Genomic DNA, 21,497 nt, shown 5'->3' on the forward strand with positions numbered 1-21,497 from the left:
ACTTTTAAGACTTTTATTTACAAAAAATGCTGCAGCCATACCTATTAGTTCGAATTGTTTCGAGAATCTTAACGCGGTTGTATATAATTTCAATGATAATTGGTTAAAACAGTTTCACGATCTCGTTATAAATGATCATTCCTTATTGGCAAAAGTTGACGGAACCGAATATTTGAATTATTTTTGTTTTTGTGCGTGTTTTTGTAATAAATTACCAAAGAAATGTAAACTATATCATCAAACTCAAACATAACAAATCTTAATTCGTTTAACTTCCCGGCAAAAATGTCCTCTTTTTGTACTCCTAAAATATGGTAGGCCTAGAATATATTTTTCAATTGCATATTGTGAAGTTCTGTACCGCCAAGCGACCAAGAGTCTTTGAATACAGTGAGCTGAGCTCAAGATTCCGAACCGAGCAGAGCGCAAACTCAAAATCATACAGCATCGACATCAGTTCGTTAACAATGTGTCAAGGTCTTTGTGACAATTATGCAATCGAAAAATGAACCAGTATTATCCAGAAAATACCGACGAATCAGATGTTACATGTCATAACCGTAAGAACAACAAAATAATCGAGATTTATTATTTTCAGAATCAAAAATCTTCTTCATCATTATTTCACGGAAGCATACGTTAAAATTAAGGAATTAATGATAACTATTGTTCAGTGAATATTCCGGCTCGTTCTCAACTTGACGGCGGTGCCTACAATCAAAAAAGTTTCATGCACATCCCATGTGCATTTTGTTATAAGCTGTGCCTATTATTAATCGCTCACTCATACCGTACTGACATCTTGCCAAGAAGTTGATAAAATCTACGAGATCCGTCAATGTATTATGACATTCCGCATCGATGGAATACATATACTTGTGTAAATTTACTGATGGAGGCGTAAATTATTTGGTCCAGAATATTCTTGTAGCAGCAACACTACACGCTGGGCAAGTAGCTTACAACTTATGTAATCAGCGATCAGTCCGGCTAACATGCGCAATCGTTAACAAACTCAACTGAATAGCAACGTAATATTAATTCAAAAAGAGTAGCATGTTAATATCCCTACTAAATTTGAGATGATTATGATTGAGATCGAATTCACATTTGTGGATAAGCAGATTTGTCATAATTTACCGCTTTCATTAGTGCAGTGACCCAATATCTTCCCGTAGTCTGATGAGGAACCGGAACACCGGGGTTTGAGATAATAATATTCTTCAACCACTGGTTACACCATTGAGCCACCTCCAAGCATTAATGGATATCAACAAAATTTTGCACGGGGTGCTTGTTAGCTAAAAGAAACATTTTGGCAGAGTCAGGCCAAAAACTTCCAAAATTCGTTTTTAAGGACCACCAGTGCCTACGATATTGAATATCGTAGGCCCCGTGACCACCCTATGACTTTATTTACTAATCTAGAAAAATACTTCTAAAATCGATTCCTCTTGACTACGAGATGTTGAAACTTCGTAACTTAATATCTTTCAATAATCCAAGATATATTTTCTCCCAACTTTGCAAGTCACTGACGATTTCAGACGGGTCAGTTAAAGTATGTTGTAAGATTAGTTTTCTGTAATTATCAATCCATAGTATACATATATATTGTGAATTTAGAAATATCTGCGGTATGTATCTCGAAATCTACACTTTCGTTTGATTGTTTTTATTGTCGTTGGAGAGTTTACAGCCTGGACATTTTATGTCTCTGTACCTCACATCCTAATATTCCCTCTTGCTCACAGTGACCAGCATTAATTGTTGTTTCAGGTTTGCGGGTTTCATGTGGTCGAGTCAGCGTGGTTATCTGTGTAAATTATTTTCAGCATTTACCAGACTTAATTTGCCGGTAATTAATGCTGCCAACTATACGACGACAAAATAAGGTAAGATATAATTAATTTCACGTAATTGTTACCAACTGCTGTATTACTGCGCGCCCAATCACGAGAAATACATTTTTTCATGTTCCTTGTTCATGTTCATATTCATGAATAAATGTTCGTGAAAGTATGTCAATCCATAATGCATAAAAAGCATGTGAAATAGCAAAAAATTATCTAATTTTTCGAAATGTATTGACATTTTAAGGCATTGATATAGCATGTAGATTGTAGAATTACATACTGGAAAGGGACATGATTTTGAGTTATCGTGAATATCGCGGCACGCGTCAATGGGTGCGTGTCCGATTCAATATACAGAGTGTCAGATGCTATAAATACAGTATATATTATGTACAAATGAAAATCATTAGAAATGCGGGTCAACAAATTAAATGTATGCGTGTCATTATCATCGATCAAAGTTCATCATCTTGCAGACGGAGACGACTGAAGTTGTTTTCCAGCTCGCGCGCCATGAATTTGTTGAAATTTATGTTTTGTTCTACCGTGAATTTAGTTTTCCAGTCGCCAACTTTTCCTGAATATAAGTTGAAGTTATAGGCACACTTCTTTCTGTAAGCTATTTCTCTCATTGAAATCTCACCTTTACGTAAGAAATCACTCTTGAAAATTGTGTTGCTGCTATGATTTCGTTTCGGGTCAGCCTTCATGGAAGCAAAGGTACACCTGTTCACAACGTTTGCGAGTCCTCTGTCTGAGAGATTGAGTCCCAAGTAATTACATATCAGGCGCATTGCTCCCTTCAGGTCCTACGAAAATTCACATGGTTGAGTATCAACACTAGGCCATCAGCCACAGATACACTGTATATTGAACATCCTCACATGTAGCATTATATACCTTTTTTAAAGATTCAAATGTGAGCCATAGTAGTTGTCCATGTTTTCCTGTGGCATCAAGATCGTGTTGCTTCTTGTTCCATTCACGCATATGCTCCAAACAGGATCCCCACCGCACTTTAAATAATGGTACGACAATTATTTGACGATTCATTAATCTTTACCATACGATAAATAGAGTCTAATCGCACAATGCATTATTACTAAGTCAAATGTCATTGACCTACCATAGCCCTTGACAAAGTCGTCAAGAAATTGCTCCCAAGATTCCGGCGTTGGGAGTGCCTCGTTCATACAGTGGAAATGATAGTAAGACACTGCGATGTCTTTCGGATTCCTTGCGACGTATATCAACTGTTATGCGAAGATTATATTGGTGAGATGATTGTGAATTGTTATAATTGAAATTCGAATAAATGAAAATTGCAGCAGATTCCAAAACTTCACAGTGATATTATCATATTTTAAGTTCCTTGGAGGTACAATTGAATAGCATTATACAATATAGGCCTACAATATACAATACAACATACAATTGAATAGCATATTCATATTGAAGTAAGCAAGCAAGCAGACACTCGTCAATTGTAGGCCGAATCATTAGCAACTATAGTATAGAGGGTTTGAGAGAAATTGAAAATCTGGGCGAAAGTGATGACCTTTTATTTAGTCACCATCTCCTCAAATTTCGTGATTAGGCGGTCCACGCAACCATCCCAAAAACTTTGAAGGTCCGTGCTAAAAAAATAGGTCGAGAACCAACTGACTGTGTCTCGCAGAGTTGGGAAACTATAATATTTTCAGCCTTTCCAAATTTTAATTAGAAATTATAGCTACAAAGTAAATTATCTAGTTGATCAAGACTGGTGTCTCGCACTATAGATACTTACTTTAACTGCATCGTCGATGAAAACTTCTGGCATCATTTTCTCCATCCGTTTAAGGGGAAAATGCAGGCTAATAATCCTGCGTCGCTTTTCTTCATCATTTTCGTAAACCTCTTTTCCGTTTGCGTCGAAACCGACTACGTTCTTGTTCATTTTGTTCTGATTGTTGGCGTTACGGCGTCGCGCCATCGGGCACACGTCGCAGAATGCATGCGCCCGCACCGCGTTACCGAATTCTTTTCCTAGATTTCTGTTTTCCGTCGCGTATTCGCGGTAAATCGCTGTCACGATCTCGGTCATCCACGTCACCCCTATTTGAAAGAAATGATAGCCGTGTTAAAGTAATGAAATGTAAGGAAAGTAAGCTAGTCTAATATTAGGCAAATACTATAGTCATCCCTCAAGATGACCGGCCCTCGATACAGCATATCAGTCTTGTATATCGACACATGTGTCATTGTGTCATTCAGTTTCGTCGCTAGACGTTTTATGCTATCCCCTATTTCTTTGCATCCAGTGTGGATGCATCATATTAACAGGCCTAGGCCCAGGTGGTTGTCTAATTTAAAGACCAACCCAAGTGTTTTCGACACCTTCCTATCTTTTCATTGTATCGGAGTCTTGTGGTGTTTCTATTCTGATGAAATTATTTAGTAAACTGATACTATAATGGCGTGCTCCATCACATAAAACAAGCGATCCTCCCACAATAATCGTTGCTGTAAGAGTTCGTATATGGATCGCAATATTGGGCTCTGAAACCACGAGCTACGACCTAGATTCAAACCTGTTATGCATTGTTTTTGTGGACAACTTAACAATTTAATTAGTTCGTCAGTAAAATTTGAAAATAATTTTTTTTTATAATAAATTTAAAAAATTTAACCTCTAATAGCTTGGCTTCTACTCGTTGAAATTGATGCAAATTGGTGTGCAGCAGCCAACCTAACAATTTAGGTAATAGCCGCAAAAATCTGAAAAAAAAAGTTATGTTTGAACAACCCTAACCTACAGCCCAAGAAACACTGTATCAGTGTTTCGATATACCTCGTCGGTCGGCTATAGGGTGACTGTGATCGCAATTTCAGATCTATTACTATAGATACCCTTACCTGCTTTTGGGTAGGCCACCAAATAAACGTCCCCGCTCTGAGGGGAAAGCAAATCCAAGTCATTTTTGTGGATATTTTCGACATCGTTGGCCGGCATGGTGACGGTTTGCATGTAAGATGTAGGTCGTTCGAACTTGAAGCTCAGTGGTCGAAGAAGCGCTGATTGAAGTTAGGGATCGCCGCCATATATACAGGATGTGGACATCATGACTTGCTAGACTCTTATATTTTTTGAGTAAATTCGGGCATTATTGCCGAGGGCTATGTTACATAAGCTGAAACTTTAACTAAAATGTCGAGCGAGACGATATTATACGTCCGTCACGAGAATAAAGCGTGGGTCTGCTTTGCTCACGATCTGCATTCAAAATAGATATTTTTGTGTGTTCGAAGGCACTTGCTGATAAATAATAGCATTCGCGATCGTAACCATGATGTTAGCAAATTCCATATGACTATCTTTGACGAATACTCGAAATAATTTACCGTCCACATTTACGATTGGTATTTATTTATAGGCTTATTTAACGTAGTTGAAACTGTCTTTCCGCTATGTAGTTAGTCATCATTTTAGCTGTTATTGTAGCTGTCAATTAATTTGCTTCTCAAACTTAGAATACTATATATAAATGATATTTTATTTATCATCATCACCATCGAACGTGGGCTACAGTATTGGACAGTATAACTCAAGATCGCAAATGGATAATAAGACATTGTACGACGCTGAAGAAATATTACAGAATGCGACAGGCTATATTGATTAAATCCAGCATTTCCTGTACGAATTATATCGTACGAAGTAATATGACATATTACAAACCTTGGCGCTGAAAAGTAGTCTGTATTATCTCACACCCACATTCAGTTAATATTCCCACAAGCATATTTATTTAAAGGATAAAATTCCTCTTCAGATCTATATTCTCCATTGGTGTCAAGTAAAGAGGCATTTAACCAGCGCAAATCACAAACCGTTTCGGTTTCGCAAAATTTCAATCACGGTGTGTGTTTTTCATTGAATTTACAGAACTATCTGCTTTTAAATCTCATTTCGAGGATAAAAACAAAGTTTATTTTGCTGCGGAAAGCTGGTGAATCCGTATAACATTCCCATGTTCAGTTCGTCCTCTTTCGGCGGTGGAATCTCAAACGCTTTGACGAGGTAAATCACAATCAAAAATATTTCTTTCATTGCAAAAAATTTTCCGGGTCACCGTCTTCTACCTGTGAATTAATTGAAGATAACAGTGTAGAGAACATATGCGATTTATTTGCTAAACAAACTCACCGCAGCTATAAACGATAGCAACTGTTCTTTTCGACCAAACTTTCCTTCTTCATCAAGAAACGTTTTCGGGTAAAAGAGATCTGGGTTTTGCCAATGCTTCTCTTCCTGGTGGGCTCCATATATGTTGCATAGTACGGTTGCCCCTATTGGAAATCTCATTCCGTCAATGATGGCCTCTTCCTGAACCATTCGAGGTATCCCTAGGATTGTGAGTTATTAGTTCGATATTTGCCAATTCGTGACGTGACATTGCATTTTTTTTAAATTGGTATTTTCCTTGACGAATTACTTATTTAGGTCAGCCTTTCTACCGAAATTATCGTGAGCGTCATTGACATAACAAGTCTTTTTTCCCCACCCGTCATGTGTTAACCTCGTTCAAAATCGCATATCCAAATTTTTTCGAATTATCCAAAAAATCATTTCATAGGATTTGTCGTCTTTTATCAAGAAGAGTATATCGTCCTCCAAAACGCCCAAATCTCCCCCCTTTTCGCTTTTTGAGTTAGATTCGTAAACTTTTAAGACTTATACTTACAAAAAAATACTGCAGCCAGCCCTATTAGTTAAATATGTTTTGAGAATACTAACGGTTGTATCTAATGCCAATGATATTTAGTTAAACAGTTTCATGATCTCGTTATAAATGATCATTCCTTATTGGCAAAAGTTGAGGAAACCGCAAAGTATTCATTGGCTGAATCTACAAAGTAAATTTGATTTTTTGTTTTTGTGTGTGTTCTTGTAATTTTTGTAATAAACTACCGTGGAAATGTAAAATATCATCGAACGCAAACGTAACAAATATACTTTCGTTTTGCTGTCCGGCAAAAATGTCCTATTTATTTTTAAATTGTATATTGAAGTTCTGTACCTCCAAGAGTCTTTGAATATATACTGAGTTGAGCTGAAGGTTCCGAATCGAGCACAGCGTAAACGCAAAACCATACAGCATTGACATCAACATCAATGCAATAACAGTGTCCCAAGATCTTTGAAAAATTCATCATTAATATCCAGAAAATACCGATGAATCAGTTGATAAAGTAATAACAGTAAGAACAACAGAATGATTGGTATTTACACAGGTAATTGAGGCTCATTATTTCTAGAATCAAAAATCTTCTTCATCACTATTCCACTGATGCGTACGTTCGAATTAAGGACTTGATAATAACTATTATTCGCAGAGGTGGTCAGTAACGAAGTGCTTCTACTTTTTTGAAGTACTCAAGTAGTTTTCCTCTACTTCTAGTACTTACTTAGTAGATCCGATTTTTTTTCTACTTCTACTTCATAATATTTTGTGATCTACTGACTTACTTTTTCGCTATTTTCAGTTTGTCAAGTAGAAGTAGTGTAATCCTCCAATCGGGAAGATGGCCTGAGGAATTTCGGGTCTGTTTTCACGGAGTACCAACATTAAATACTCATAAAATCAAGTAAAGCCCAAAAATTTCGTTGCGCTTCGCGCACGTAGTTATGGAGTGACAAATATATTTGCACGAAAGTATCAGTGAAGATATTTTAGTTAATCGTATGCTTGGTTCCGCTCACGCCACATTGTCGCCCATATCAAATATTTCATCACAGTAAATATGGCCCACCATAACGTTTGAAAATACCGTTTCGCAATCTAGCAATTACCTATCATTTCGTAATCTAGATTTTATTATAAGGTGTTTCTATCATTTTAATCGTTCCCTCATAGGGTATACTTACCAGACATGGAAAACTAGTTCATTAGTGCGAAATGCCAGGGATCTAATTCCAAATTGATTTTTGAAATGATTCTTTGCTCCAATTCTAATTAGTGTAATCTTTCTATGCTCTGATTTTAATTCTAATTCTAATTCTAATCTAATTTGTGAAATGTTTGTATGCTCTAATCTTAATTCCATTATTATTTCTGGTTTTCGCGAAATGCTATACAGGAAAACTGTTTGGTGCAACGAGCCAAATTTGCTGCACAGACGTTTGTCATTATACTGGTTATGAGTATGGAATCTGATTTCATATGAACTATGAACTTGTTTTCGCGAATTAAATAATTCTAGTTCTAATCTTACTTCGAAAAAGCTGTAGCTATATAGTTCTAATTATAATCTAACTTGAAAAAAAAACAGTCTAACTCAATTCTAATTTATAAAATCTTCTAGTTGTCTAGTTTGGTGTTTCCTCAGCATGTTCCGCGGCTTTATTGCAGAAGAACCCGAACATTTGTCACGAAGCTTATAAAATCTGTGAAAACCGACAATATAGTCTGACATTACACAGATGGAATACATATATGTAAATTTTATTGCGGCGGTGTTGTAACTGGACATCGTGCAAAGCGTGTTAAAGCTATCACTAGGGCAAGTTTTGTTACAGTCGAATCCGTGGAAAGGTGCACTTATTTGTCACAAAAATTGCATCGAAAAGTTGCCTTTAATTTTCAGAAAAGTTGCACTAAAAAGTGGCATTTATGGACAAGCTCCTTGAAATTATTAGGGTATGAGATACTCGACTCGTTCCGTATGCAAGGCACTGTAGTAAACTCAATGTTGGCGACTTCAACAAAATCAATGGCCTGAAAAATTGACCCATTGAAAATATAATTTTGGGCGGTCTAATCCAAATGTACGTCAAATCAGAAAGGACCTCAAATTTAAACGACAGTGGAATAATCGAGCGATCTATTTGCATGGTGCCAAATATTTCCAGTAAAAAGTTAGTTGCATAAAAATGGGAAAACTTGCAAAAAGTTGCATGAAAAATTGAAGAAGCTACAAAAGATTCGTCCAAACAGCTCAAACACCATACTACATATTTTCTGAGCATTTTGGAAGCTGCCGGAAGTTGTAAAAAAAGTTGCAAAAGTTGCAAAAACTTGACCTAGCTACCAGGAAAAATACATACAGAATATACTTGCAGCAGCTTCGCGCTGGAAAATTAGCGTATAGCTTATGTAATCTAATCAGCGATCAATTATGGGGCGGGGGCGCGATATGTCACTGGTGGTAATGTGCTCTCTTCACCATTCTATGAGTATGGCAGGGAATTACGGCTTGAGACATGGCCATGCTTGAGGACATTTGATCCTGGACCACCTTGGTCCCGCTGGTCAAGGTCTAAATGAAGCCTCGTTTAATTGGTACTCTGACTTTCTGACAATTCAACCGAATGAATACACAATATTAATTCAAAAAGAGTAGCATATGAATATGCCGACTATAATTTGATACCAGGCGACCATAGTTGAGATCGATTTCACTCTTGCGAAGCCGTAATATTATTTCTGTATAAAAAACTTCTTGGAGGTACAGAACTTCAATATACGGTTGAATAATGTATTCACAGTGAAATAAACCCGAATATTTTAGGCTGACACTCGTCAGGGGTAATCGTCAGCAACTAGTAGAGAATTGGAAAGAACATTCTATTGCATCACCAAATATGACGTCATCGGCCTGAAATTACTAGTGAATGACGACTGTCAGCCGAATTTATTCGGATTTATTTCAACATGAATAGGCTATGTCAGTGTTTCTTGACCTTGACCCCAGCGCTCCCCAAGGGGCGATTTGGATTTTGAAGGGGGCGGAAAGGTTCAGGGGCAATATGGGTAGCGTTGAAGAAAATGGCGTCGCAGTAGAGGGCGCAATATGGACTTATGAATATATAATAGAACAACAGTTCTAGATATCCAGTTCTCATTGCAAATTTACATTCGACAAAATCTGTGAAATCTCGAATTTTTTTGTTGCACTGCGCGCGAAATAAATGCCGAAACCATTTGGAACATGTTTCCATGACTGCAGCGGTTTATAATAATTCATGTTAAATTATTTGCAGGTACTTTTAGATCGACAATTCCCCATTAAAATAATCTCGGGTTATTTTCCACAAAATGTTTCGAACTACGATGGGTATTTTATCGCTGCTTCTTGAAAAAATATTTTTAAACTTCTTAAATCAATATCTTTCCATAATCTAAGACATATCTTCTCCCAAATTTCGCAAGTCACTGACGATTTCAGATGTTTCAGTTAAATTCTGTTATGCCAGATTAGGCTTCTGTAATTATTATTCCATATTATACATATATCGTTCAATATGTATCTCGAAATCAACACTTTCGTTTGATTTGTATAATTGTCGTTGGATGGTTTATCGCCTGGACATTTTACATCTCTGTACCTCACATCCTAATATTTCCTTGGTGTTTACAAGATTCTTGTGGTCGAGTCAGCGCAATGCTCTGGGTAAATTATTTTCAGCATTTACCAGTCTTAATTTGCCGGCAATCAGTGCTACCAAATACGGCAACGAAAGAAGCTGCGATATAGCTTATTTCACGTAGATCTTAGCGTTGCCAACCGCTGCATTACTGTGCGATCAATCTCGAGAGATACATTTTTATTATTCCTTGTACATGTTCAAATGTTCATGAATAAAGGTTCGATAAGCAATGACATCAAATAAAATAAAACTCAATCCATTATGCAGAAAACGCTTGCGAAATAATAATAATTTATAAAAATTATTGAGATGTATTGACATTTAAGACATTGCTATAACATGTAGAATTAGATACTGGAAAAAGACATGATTTTGACTTTATGTGAATGATAGGGCACGCGACATTGGGTGCGTGTCCGATTCAATGTACAGATTGTCGGATGCTATAAATACAGTGTGTCGTCGCAGTGGAATCAAAGTGACTTATGGCCGTTTTACTCATTTTGAGAAAATTGACTTTACGTAAGGTTTTCATCTTTTCTCAGACATATATGGCCCGGATTAACTTTGAGTTAATGAAACAGACATAACCATGGCCAAGATATGGCCGAAAAAGAATGAAAATCTTTTAAAAACTTGATTATTTTCAAGTTTTAATGGACCTTCCAAATTTGAAAACTGGGCATAAGTCACTTTGATTCCACTGCGACGAATATGTACAAATGAGAATCATTCGAAATGCGGGCAACAAAATAAATGTATGCGTGTCATTGTCATCGATCACACTTCATCATCTTCCAGACGGAGATGACTGAAGTTGTTTCCCAGCTCACGCGCCATTAGTTTGTTGAAATTTATGTTTTGTTCTACTGTGAATTTGCTTTTCCAGTCACCAACTTTTCCTGAATATAAGTTAAAATTATAGGCACACATCTTTCTATTAATACTTCTCATAGTCAAATATTACCTTTTCGTAAGAAATCACCCTTGAAAATCGTGTTCCTGCTATGATTTCGGTTGGGATCAGCCTTCATGGAAGCAAAGGTACATCTTTTCACAGCGTTTGCGAGTCCTTTGTCTGAGAGATTGAGTCCCAAGTGATTACTTATCAGGCGCATTGCCCCATGCAGGTCCTATGAAAATCCACATCGTTTAGTATCAAAACTAACCCATCAGCTATAGATACCCTATGTGGAACATTATGTACCTTTTTTAAAGATTCAAACGTGAGCCATAGTAGTTGGCCACGTTTTCCTGCAGCAGAAAGGTCGTGTTGCTTCTTGTTCCATTCACGCATATGCTCCAAACAGGATCCCCATCGCACTTTAAATAATAATAATACAAATATTATTTGATGGCTTAATCATCTTCAACATACCATAAATAATCCTTTTGCGCTATACATTATTACTAAGAAAATGTCATTGACTTACCATCGCCCTTGACAAAGTCGTCGAGAAATTGCTCCCAAGATTCGGGTGTTGGGAGGGCCTCGTTCATACGGTGAAAATGATAGTAGGACACTGCGATGTCTTTTGGATTCCTTGCGACGTATATAAACTGTTAAGCGAAGATAATAAGTGAGAATTTTGTGGATTGGTAATAATGCATCTTAAATTAAAGAAAATTGCTGCAGATAGTGGTATTATCATATTTAAAGTTCCTCGGAGGTACTTCAATATCCAATTGAATATTATTTTCATATTGAAATAAACCCGAATATTTGCGGCTGACACTCGTCAAGGGTAATCATTGGCAACTAGTAGAGAATTGAAGAGACATTTGAGATCTGGGCGAAAGTGATGACGTTTTATTTGGTCATCAGCTCTTCGAAATGTCCTGATTAGGCGGTCCACGTAACCACCCTGAAAACTTTAAGGCTGAGAACCAGCACACTGTGTCTCTTAGAGTTAAGCATCTAAATTATTTTGGACTTTTCAAAATTAGATTAGTATTAGAATTATAGCTACATCGTTTATTCCAATTTCGATTGACATTTGAAAATTACTGAATTCGAAAAAAATTTGAAAATGGAATTAAATTCCGAATTTTAAAGAAATACAAGAAAATTCAAGTTCAGTTCATATCGAATTAGAGTTCATTTCCATAAGCGTGACAACTCCAAATGTCTGTACACAAAGCTTGGGCTCGTTCTGTACAATAGAGTTCTCCTGCAGCATTTTCCGGAAAACCAGAAATTTGTTTCGAAGTAAAATTAGAGCATGGAAACATTCGAATTAGAATACAGACATTTCCATCCTATTAGTATAATTCAACAACTAGAATTATTGAGTTGGTCAAGTATATGGTGTCTCTCACTATGGGCCCTTACTTTCACTCCGTCGTCGGTGAAAACTTCCGGCATCATTTTCTCCATCCTTTTAAGCGGAAAATGCAAACTGATGATCCTTCGTCTCTTCTGCTCGTCATTTTCGTAAACTTCTTTCCCGTTTGCGTCGAAACCGACTACGTTCGTGTTGCCTTTGCTCTGATTGTGGACATTTCGGCGACGAGCCATCGGGCACACGTCGCAAAAAGCATGAGCTCGCACTGCGTTGCTGAACTCCCTTCCGACGCTCCTGTTTTCGACCGCGTATTCGCGGTAAATTGCGGTGACGATTTCGGTCATCCATGTCACTCCTGATTGAATGAAATATACAAGGTTAAAGCAAGATCACAATTTTACGTTGACTCGATTTGACTTGAGTTATTTTAAAAGTAGAAATGACTCGACTCGACTCAAAGCAATTTGTGTATTGACTCGACTTGTGACCGCTGACCGAGTCATTCCGCATGACTCGACCAAGTGATATGACTCGACACATTCTACATGACTTATTCGAGTCTCGTATATCAGGACCGATAATTGAAAAATAGGCCCAGAAACGGACTTTTATACGTTTGAATAAACATGTTCAGAGTGAGAAAAATTAGCATATTATGAATCCGAGGCCTCCGATATCCCCAACAGTTTCACAGAAGTGAGTTGAACCAGACTTGAACTCGAAACTTAACAGTGAACTTGGACTCGGAATCTAGTCTTAACCCTATGACTTGGACTCAACCCTCTGCTCCCCGACTCAGACTCGGACTTGACTCGGGGGTTGAAAATGACTCGATTCAAATCGTATCGTGTTATCAAGGACAAAAAAAATATGTAATTTCCCACATTTCGCACGCCCCACCACTGCTGCACCATCCCGTCGGCTATGTTGTCTGTGATCTAAATTTTGTAATAATTACTGTATATCCTTACCTGCTTTTGGGTAGGCCACCAAATAAACGTCTCCGCTTTGAGGGGAGAGCAAATCCAAGTCATTTTTGTAGATATTTTCGGCATCGTTTCCCGGCATGGTAACAGGTTGTTTAAGATATAGATCGTCGGTAGCAACTCGAAGCTCAGTGGTCGAAGAAGTGCTTGCTGAAGTAAGGGATCGGTGCCATATATACAGGACGTGTACATCATGACTTGCTAAATAGATTCCTACTCTTTGAGTAAAATTGGGCGGTATTGCCGAGGGCTATGTTGCATAAGATGAAAATTTGACTAAAATGTCGAGCGAGATGATATCTCCTTACGTCTAACACGAGAATAAAGCGCGGGCCTGCATTCAAAATAGATATTTTTGTGTTCGAAGGCACTTTTTGATTAATAATAGCATTCCCGATTGTAACCATGATCTTGGCAAATCCATATTGTTATCTCAGCCAAATGCTCGAAACAATGTACCGTTCACATTCGCGATCGATATTTACATCAGGTTAAGTCATATTTTCATGGCAAGCATTTCAAGTGGTTGAAACAGTCTTCCCGCTATCCAGGTAGTATTCTTTTAGCTGTCACTGTAGCTGTCAATTATGGTATTCAAAGGTAGAATACTTCAGAAATGATATCTTATCTCCTTGTGACATACGGCATTGTACATTATAACTCACGATCGAAAATGAAAAATAATACATTATGCAACGCTGAAGAAATATTACATGATAAGACATATTGCATTTTGAAAAATTTAGCGAGATCGAGAAAGGAAAAAATACAACATATTATATAATACGAACGTATAATACGTAGCTTAAAACCGCGCTGAAAAGTAGGTGTACTCTATCTTATCTTACACTCATATTCAGTTGTTATTCTCACAAGCATCATTAATAAGAAGATAAAATTTAGATCTATATTCTCAATGGTGTCTGTCAAGTGAAGTTGCATTTTATCATCACAAATTACAAACCGTTTTGGTTTGGCAAAAATTCTATTGCGGTGTACGTCCTTCACGATTTTGATAAGTAATTTCTAGGATGAAAGCACAGCTTAAATCGCTGTGGGAAGCTAGTGAATCCGTATAACATTCCCATGTTCAATCTTTCCTCTTTCGGGGGTGAAATCTCAAAGGCTTTGACAAGGTAAACGACAATCAAAAATATCTCTTTCATGGCCAGAAATTCTCCGGGGCACCTTCTTCTACCTGTGAATTAATTGAAGATAACAGTGTGGAGAACATATGCGATCTATTTGCTACTAAAGAAACTCACCACAACTGAACGACAGCAAATGTTCTTTTCGACAAAACTTTCCTTCTTTATCGAGGAACCTTTCCGGGTAAAAGACATTAGGATTTTGCCAATACTTCTCTTCCCGGTGAGCTCCATATATATTACAAAGTACCGTCGCTCCTTTAGGAAACCTCATTCCGTTAATGATCGCCTCTTCCTTGACAATTCGAGGTATTCCTATATGATTGTACAAAAATTGGTTGGTGTTAGGGATGGAGTGAAAACATGAATGATTCGCGAAGTCTAACTTCTAAACAAAGAATCTCTATGAACACGAACTAAGAACCCAAAAGCAGATATGAAAGATAAAACGCGATGACTGTGGCTATATACTCTTTCCAATCTCCAATCCAATAAACCAATGATGATGATCTCCGTTTCTCTTTCGCATCATAATAATATTAACTATGCAGACCGGTACTATACTGTATCCATTCACAGCGATGCAATTTGCCATTATGGTGGCCTCTGCGGCGGTTATTCACGTGTACAATTGAATAACATATTCATACTGAAATATACCGAATATTTTCCGCTGACACTCGTTAGGTGTAATTATCAGCAACCGGACGAGTGTCAGCCGAAAATATTCGGCTTTATTCTAATATACAATGGTATATTGAAGTTTTGTACCTCCATGAAGCTATTCGTTTCTACAAAAGTAATATCACTATATCTCAAGTACATGAAGCCAAGTGTGAGACATAATCTATGCGTATAGTACCCGCAGAGGCAGCCGGCTCCACCCGTAGTACTTCGTGCAAGAATGCATTCGTGAAATGCATATTTACGCGATCGGTTGTTTCAATTCCACCTCCATTAGCTTGAGTTTCTCTTATTTCAGATAAGATCCTTTCTGAAATATCCATTGTAATCATTAAAAATACAGTGTAATCAATAGTTGTATATGTTTTTCTCATGTTTTACCCTGATAGTCCCGATGCAATGCGAGTTCACGGAGCGCGTGTAAAACGGTGCAACTTGTTGTATCTGTTCCGCCGACGTAGAGATCGTTTATGATCAGCAGCAAATCTTCGATTGCTCTCCTTAAATACGAGGTTGAGGGTGATGTTGAATACAAGGATGATGTCAGACACTCTAAAATCCATTGCTTCACGGATAAAGCAAATGGACAACGATTTCTTGAAACGAATACTACAGCAGTAGTTCTCAACCTTTATTAACCCGCGAACGACTTACGCTAATCTGCAAGCCTTCGCGGAACTCCAGATTTTCGCTGAATCATGAATACTAAACTACCACAATACTCATATCTAACTAAACAGCTCATTGATTCTCGACCGAGGGGTGCTCGAAGTATTTTTCGGCATTCCGTGAAGCCTCCAAATTTTCAAGACAGTTAACGTATATTTTGTATTTTTTAAATTAGTGAAATCACGAAGCAGTTTCGCTTCATAGCTACTAAAACTTCAGGACTCAGATAAACAGAATGACCATCTGAGATGAAATATTCTAGTGTGCAAACTCATTTTAATCGCCAGATTTCCAATAGCCTATATTGATACAAACATATTGCTGTTAAGAGTTTTATTAGGGTTATGGAATAAATTTGTTTGCAAAAACCCATTTTTTCCTGTGATATGCATAACCGTTATTCCAGAATAATGCCAATATCAGCTACGAGAAAGAAATGACCAAGTCGGACGTTCTATTGATGCCACATATGTTGCAATAATACCGAAAGGTGTCGTCTGAAGCGTTACGCCTTATTGATACGCCATCGCCCATATTTGCGGAAATTAATGGTTTTTCGACACTCGTTCATGTCAAATCGACGGCGTGGTTTTTCAAGAAATGTAGCTGCAGAATTCGCTTTGAAATAATAAAAGTCTTCCCTATTTCTACATAAATAGTATGATGTTATTTTCAAGAAAGATCATTTTGTTGCTGATTATTACTTATTGGCACAAGACAGATGACCGCTGCACGATAATTGGGCTAAATTTGAACTACAACTTGAGGGTCCGCGGTGGTCCGTGACGATCGGAAGGGGTCCGCGAAGACAAAAGGTTGAGAACCACTGAAATAGCTAGTAGATTACTGGTGCCCAAAATGAACTGTTCATCAACAGTCTGTTAAAATAACGAAACCATTAACAAGTAATTTGCACACGAAACGAAAACACTTCTGCTGTTCCCATTCAGATACCGGTTCTGAAATGCGATGCTTCACCTTGGAAAGTGTCATTGTATTGTTTCGGTCGAAACGCAACAGCGAGATTGCTTAATAACAACGGGCTTCTAATTACTGGAGATAGAAGTAACATTTGGAAGGTACGGGTTTCGATTTCGAATGTCAACTTCTCCTGCTTACGCAACTATGCACACGACGTACTATCATAACAGTCACAATTCGAATATTGATCGGGCCTGGTTGTCTGCAACCAATGATGGTCAAGGGCGTTTCATCGCGAATGATATGTGTGAGATGAGAGTGTGTTTTGACCTCTGGTGGGACCCCTGAGGCAGGCTCATCGGCGAAGAGCCACTGCTCCACAGTATACATGCACACCTGTACAATATTTTGGGAAATTTCAATACATAGAATATATCCTCTATTAGAGCTTATGTATCGCAAATTATTTCAAATAAAGCTTATTTTGTGCAGTAAGACCTATGGTTATGAATTCTATTCAAAAAATTATACTCAACAGACAGTTGCACATGTACTTTGGATTCACATTTTTAGGAGTAAAAAGTTATGCATGCATGTATATTGTATATTGAAAGGGTGTGCACTGTGCAATTGATGAGAGTTTGGGAACTTGGACTTATTCAGATGATTAGAATATAATTGAAATAGTGTCCAAATGTATTTCATTTGACAGGAGCTGTGATTTACACATGTTAAATCATTATTATGTATTTTTGCACTACCGGTCTGATGCTTCATCTCCTTGGTCTTGTAAGCATCGTAAATATACATCTGTAAATGCATTTCCTGGCGGTTGGTGCTGCGTCGCTTTGCTACTGTCCTGTTCGTAAATGAAAAAAAATGTTCGATAACTTTCATCGATTTTGCGATTCTCGGAAATCTCGAAGAAACGCAAGGTAAAATCATGGGTGTTACGAAAATTTGTTTGTGCGTCGATTGTAATAGGCTACCCGCATACCATTTTTGATAGAGAATAATATAGCTCGTCCAATCGCTGATTGTAGTTTTCCACGACCTTCAACCCGGGGAGGGAAAACAGTCTGAGCCAAGGCGCGTACTTCAAAAGTGTTATGGTGAGTGCAATTGATGATCCGCCGTGGAGCATATTCATCAGTTCTCTCTGAAAATGTGACAATGCAATAATAATAAAGAGAAGTCTAACTAATCCATCGACGCTAAATATTTTGTGGTTTTTATTAGAACAAATACAGCCACTTTCGCAGAGTGTGGTCGTATTTGAACTGCGTCTAAAATATTTTCACGAGTGGTCAGATCTCACTATACCGATCTTTGCAACTTGTCTGAAATTGCAATGCGAATTATTTTGTTTATGGATGTTAAGATTACTGGAAAATAATGGCATTTCACAAAACCTTTCACACAACAGAACCTAGTAAGGTTCGTTTACCAACGCGAACATCTGAATGATCAAGCCCCACGTACCAAAAAGGATGTCAGCGCTATCCTGAGGCGTATAAAAATAAATTGGCATCGCGGTTCGAACGAAGTGTAGCTTACGCAATAGTCTCTTAAGCACGGACGATTGACGGGCGGCAATGCCCCGAAAAGGAGACGAGTCAATACGCTTGCTGTTACCACCACCACCTCCAAGTGGGGAGTCACGTCCTTGCCGTTCGCGGACAGATCCGCAATCCTTTCGATGAATCTGCTGATCTCTTCTTGACAGATATCTTCCCCGAACGAACCAGCCAGATTAGATCGCAAGTGACGCATGGCCAGACTTCTATTTCGGTTCCAAGTCGCGCCGTTGCACATTATGATTCCTAAACAAACGTTCGTTGATTGAAGGTACAGAACTTCAAAATACAATTGAATTTTGCATTCAAATTGAAATAAACCCGAATATTTTCGGTTGACACTCGTCAATTGTAATCGTCAGCTATAGGCCTACTAGAAGAGATGGAAAAGTATACATTTATACAAGTACATGTACACGTTGATTGAATAACGATGGATCACAATTTCTTTGCGTGCAGACCTTTTGATATCCGGCACTGTCTTGGTGATTACCAAGCCCGCTATATGTTGTGCTGAGATTCATAGCTGACCGAATATGCGATCAGATCAAAGAATCCGTTGAGACCGAACTAACATGTTTCCCAAAACAAAAAATGGCAAAATATTTAGACGGATATCTCCGCTAGATGCTGCGAAGGTGATACAGTTACGGCATCCACACTCCATGAATAAGGTTACGTGTATAAAAAAAATAGCCGTAGGGGATCGGGTACATTTTTAGCGATTCTTATGCAATCTTCAAGCATGGCAATAACTCATAATTAGTTGGTCTACCTGTTCGCAAAACAACTAGGACTTGCACAATACATGTTAGAACATGCGGGAAGCTAATTGATTTCTGATCAACAAAACTAACTGCATAGCCGCTATTAGCGACTTCGTGATCAATGGTACGTAGTAGTAATCAGCTGGTAGAAACAGTCATCAATGCGTATGAGCTACTGGGAGGTAATTCAGGGGTAGCATTATCAAGGTGAAAGTATTCGTTTGAAACTGTGTGAATATGGTTCCTCGGTAGTTAGTAGAATACCATGTTTTATCATTGATCCGAACCGTGAATTTATTTCCCAAGGAGAGTAAGCCTGTTGCAGATTAATTGTGCAAAACTGACCGCAGTTGGTTCCTCTCGCATCATCGAAATGCTTGCTAATCTTTGGCATCGTGGGTCGACTTTGAAATCTGGGATCGAGCGATATCTTCTTTATAAGATCAGTGCTGTTGACGCAAATCGTCGGGGAACTGCAAGGAAATGTGATGAAAATATATATTAAAAGATCAGACTTAGATATGATAAATCTTTTCATTGGCCCGTTAGAAAATGCTCAAGGCCCCCAGGTTGGGTACCCTACACTAAAGTAACATAATCACTCCTCGTTACCATTTCAATATATGGCATAGTTAGCAGCCTGACTGCAGTTCCGAATGCGATGAATATCTATGTAATGACACTCGACAATCAACAAATTCGTCGAGTAATCTACATCCTATATATATATATTGTGTACCAAACAATGGTTTTCTAAATGGCGAACGGATTTCGAACATAGGCCTACACAAAACCGATACTCAAAACTCACAGAACAACGCGTTTTTAATCGTTTCCATCAACATCAACAAGACTTGGAATTCTGACACTAGATCCGTTCTGCAAGTTCCTATGGGCACGCTTTACGCATGCAGTAATGTTCCTGAGTGGTACTTATCGCCACGTATATAATAGTGAATAAGTTTTACGGCTTCGAGTAATATTTCTGTACAGCTGCACTTTAATAATCACCTGAGAGTGTAAACGGTGAAAATACTCCCGTAAATTCGACTCAGTCTGTTGATGGTGTTGGCCAACCCGTTACGAAATACGTAGCAGCTACCGATGATGGGTATCTTTGGTGGCCCGATCGGCAGTATTTCGACGTAACTTGTTTGTTTCCTGCTTTGCAGCATCTTACTGCGCAATTTGATCCGAGGCAATCCCATTTTTAACCAACTCAGTAATAGGCAAGCAATAGTCACAAACACCGAGAATAACAGCATAGTGTTACCTGAAATGATTTGAAATTACCATCGTCAATATGATTTTTTATCTAGTGAAAATGGACATAGGCCTACTTGAATGTAGGAATTGTTAAATTGTTGTTATGTATACTGTTTGCAGTTTCTGTGAATCAGGGACATCAAGTTATAGATTCATTTCTTGCATAGAAGTAAGTCTTGAACAAGGCTGGAGGCTTCTGAGATATACAATATGTTATGTATTGACACTGCTGGCATTTGGAAGCTGGATCACGATAAAAGTAGGTTAAACGTGGAAGTAGTCGTTTAAAACATGTTACTTTGAGACCACCATGGTTAAAAAGACCGCGGCAGTATGACTTATATTCTACGAATTATGCTACAAAGATGCAATGAACTACAGGTCTGTTGTATGCGTCTTTAAGCCAACTACTGCTCTGATAAATACTAAGTATTGTGCTGACAGAATTATGGCTCCTCACTTATCCGGGGTATAATAAGTCCTGGTAAACTGCCTGCTCTGCAATTTTGCTACCGAACCTTATATGCTGTTTTCTCGGTAAAATTTGATCTTGAAAGTCTGCAATATTAACTGTGCTAGATTATCGAATCGGTAGCTGGTCATTTCTGAGCGATGTGCGTACAGTCTGTGATGGGTCGAGGACATTAGTATCTTTGCGGCCTCAATTTTAGGCACGACTGCAGGCTTACCGTTTAGAGAACATGCGGGGGCCCTTGTAAGTGAGTGTAAACTATACCATTCAATTGTATGGGGAAACGATTACCACACTTTATGCACGATCATAATCATGAGCATATCAAACCTGGCATTATTATTACGGCGAAATTGGCAGGAGCTGAACCTTCTTATGAAAAATTGATGTTGGAATTTTTTTGGAATATTTTTGCTTATGCCTCGAAATCTACCAGCCTGCTATTATCTGGGA

At 38.0% G+C, this 21,497-nt stretch overlaps 3 protein-coding genes across 3 annotated transcripts; all 3 read right to left on the bottom strand.

The window, feature by feature from the left end:
- Positions 1-1,956: 1,956 nt before the first annotated feature.
- LOC145454690 (sulfotransferase 1B1-like) lies at positions 1,957-5,135 on the bottom strand. Its single transcript, XM_080332676.1, has 6 exons — positions 4,755-5,135; positions 3,646-3,953; positions 2,983-3,109; positions 2,757-2,872; positions 2,500-2,665; positions 1,957-2,433 (listed from the first exon to the last, which is right to left on the bottom strand). Exons 1-6 carry the CDS (start codon positions 4,864-4,866, stop codon positions 2,312-2,314), a joined length of 951 nt encoding a protein of 316 aa, XP_080188802.1. The 5' UTR covers positions 4,867-5,135; the 3' UTR covers positions 1,957-2,311.
- A 4,175-nt stretch (positions 5,136-9,310) lies between these two features.
- LOC145454691 (sulfotransferase 1B1-like) lies at positions 9,311-13,660 on the bottom strand. The gene is made up of 6 exons (XM_080332677.1): positions 13,526-13,660; positions 12,602-12,909; positions 11,703-11,829; positions 11,477-11,592; positions 11,237-11,402; positions 9,311-11,171 (listed from the first exon to the last, which is right to left on the bottom strand). The coding sequence occupies exons 1-6, from the start codon at positions 13,620-13,622 to the stop codon at positions 11,050-11,052; spliced, it is 936 nt and encodes a 311-aa protein (XP_080188803.1). The 5' UTR covers positions 13,623-13,660; the 3' UTR covers positions 9,311-11,049.
- An 868-nt stretch (positions 13,661-14,528) lies between these two features.
- LOC145454688 (cytochrome P450 2J5-like) lies at positions 14,529-20,907 on the bottom strand. The gene is made up of 9 exons (XM_080332674.1): positions 20,318-20,907; positions 19,652-19,779; positions 18,520-18,785; positions 17,960-18,121; positions 17,724-17,821; positions 15,754-15,872; positions 15,551-15,682; positions 14,806-15,003; positions 14,529-14,738 (listed from the first exon to the last, which is right to left on the bottom strand). Exons 1-9 carry the CDS (start codon positions 20,569-20,571, stop codon positions 14,545-14,547), a joined length of 1,551 nt encoding a protein of 516 aa, XP_080188800.1. The 5' UTR covers positions 20,572-20,907; the 3' UTR covers positions 14,529-14,544.
- Between the last annotated feature and the right edge of the window lie 590 nt (positions 20,908-21,497).

Source organism: Botryllus schlosseri, chromosome 13 (genome assembly GCF_051294905.1).
Source record: "Botryllus schlosseri isolate E-star chromosome 13, Bs_hap1, whole genome shotgun sequence".
Classification (NCBI taxonomy): domain Eukaryota; kingdom Metazoa; phylum Chordata; class Ascidiacea; order Stolidobranchia; family Styelidae; genus Botryllus; species Botryllus schlosseri.

Excerpts from the sequence above, each read along its gene's own strand:
- LOC145454690 (XM_080332676.1), bottom strand. The coding sequence starts at position 4,866 with ATGCAAACCGTCACCATGCCGGCCAACGATGTCGAAAATATCCACAAA. Across the intron at positions 3,110-3,645 it reads TCATCGACGATGCAGTTAAA|TTGATATACGTCGCAAGGAA; the intron begins GTAAGTATCTAT and ends TTCGCATAACAG. Across the intron at positions 2,434-2,499 it reads GAGTGATTTCTTACGTAAAG|GAAAAGTTGGCGACTGGAAA; the intron begins GTGAGATTTCAA and ends ACTTATATTCAG.
- LOC145454691 (XM_080332677.1), bottom strand. The coding sequence starts at position 13,622 with ATGCCGGGAAACGATGCCGAAAATATCTACAAAAATGACTTGGATTTG. Across the intron at positions 11,403-11,476 it reads CGTTTGAATCTTTAAAAAAG|GACCTGCATGGGGCAATGCG; the intron begins GTACATAATGTT and ends GGATTTTCATAG. Across the intron at positions 11,172-11,236 it reads GGGTGATTTCTTACGAAAAG|GAAAAGTTGGTGACTGGAAA; the intron begins GTAATATTTGAC and ends ACTTATATTCAG.
- LOC145454688 (XM_080332674.1), bottom strand. The coding sequence starts at position 20,571 with ATGCTGTTATTCTCGGTGTTTGTGACTATTGCTTGCCTATTACTGAGT. Across the intron at positions 18,786-19,651 it reads TGCGAGAGGAACCAACTGCG|GAATCATAATGTGCAACGGC; the intron begins GTCAGTTTTGCA and ends ACGTTTGTTTAG. Across the intron at positions 17,822-17,959 it reads ATTATTCTCTATCAAAAATG|GACAGTAGCAAAGCGACGCA; the intron begins GTATGCGGGTAG and ends ATTTACGAACAG.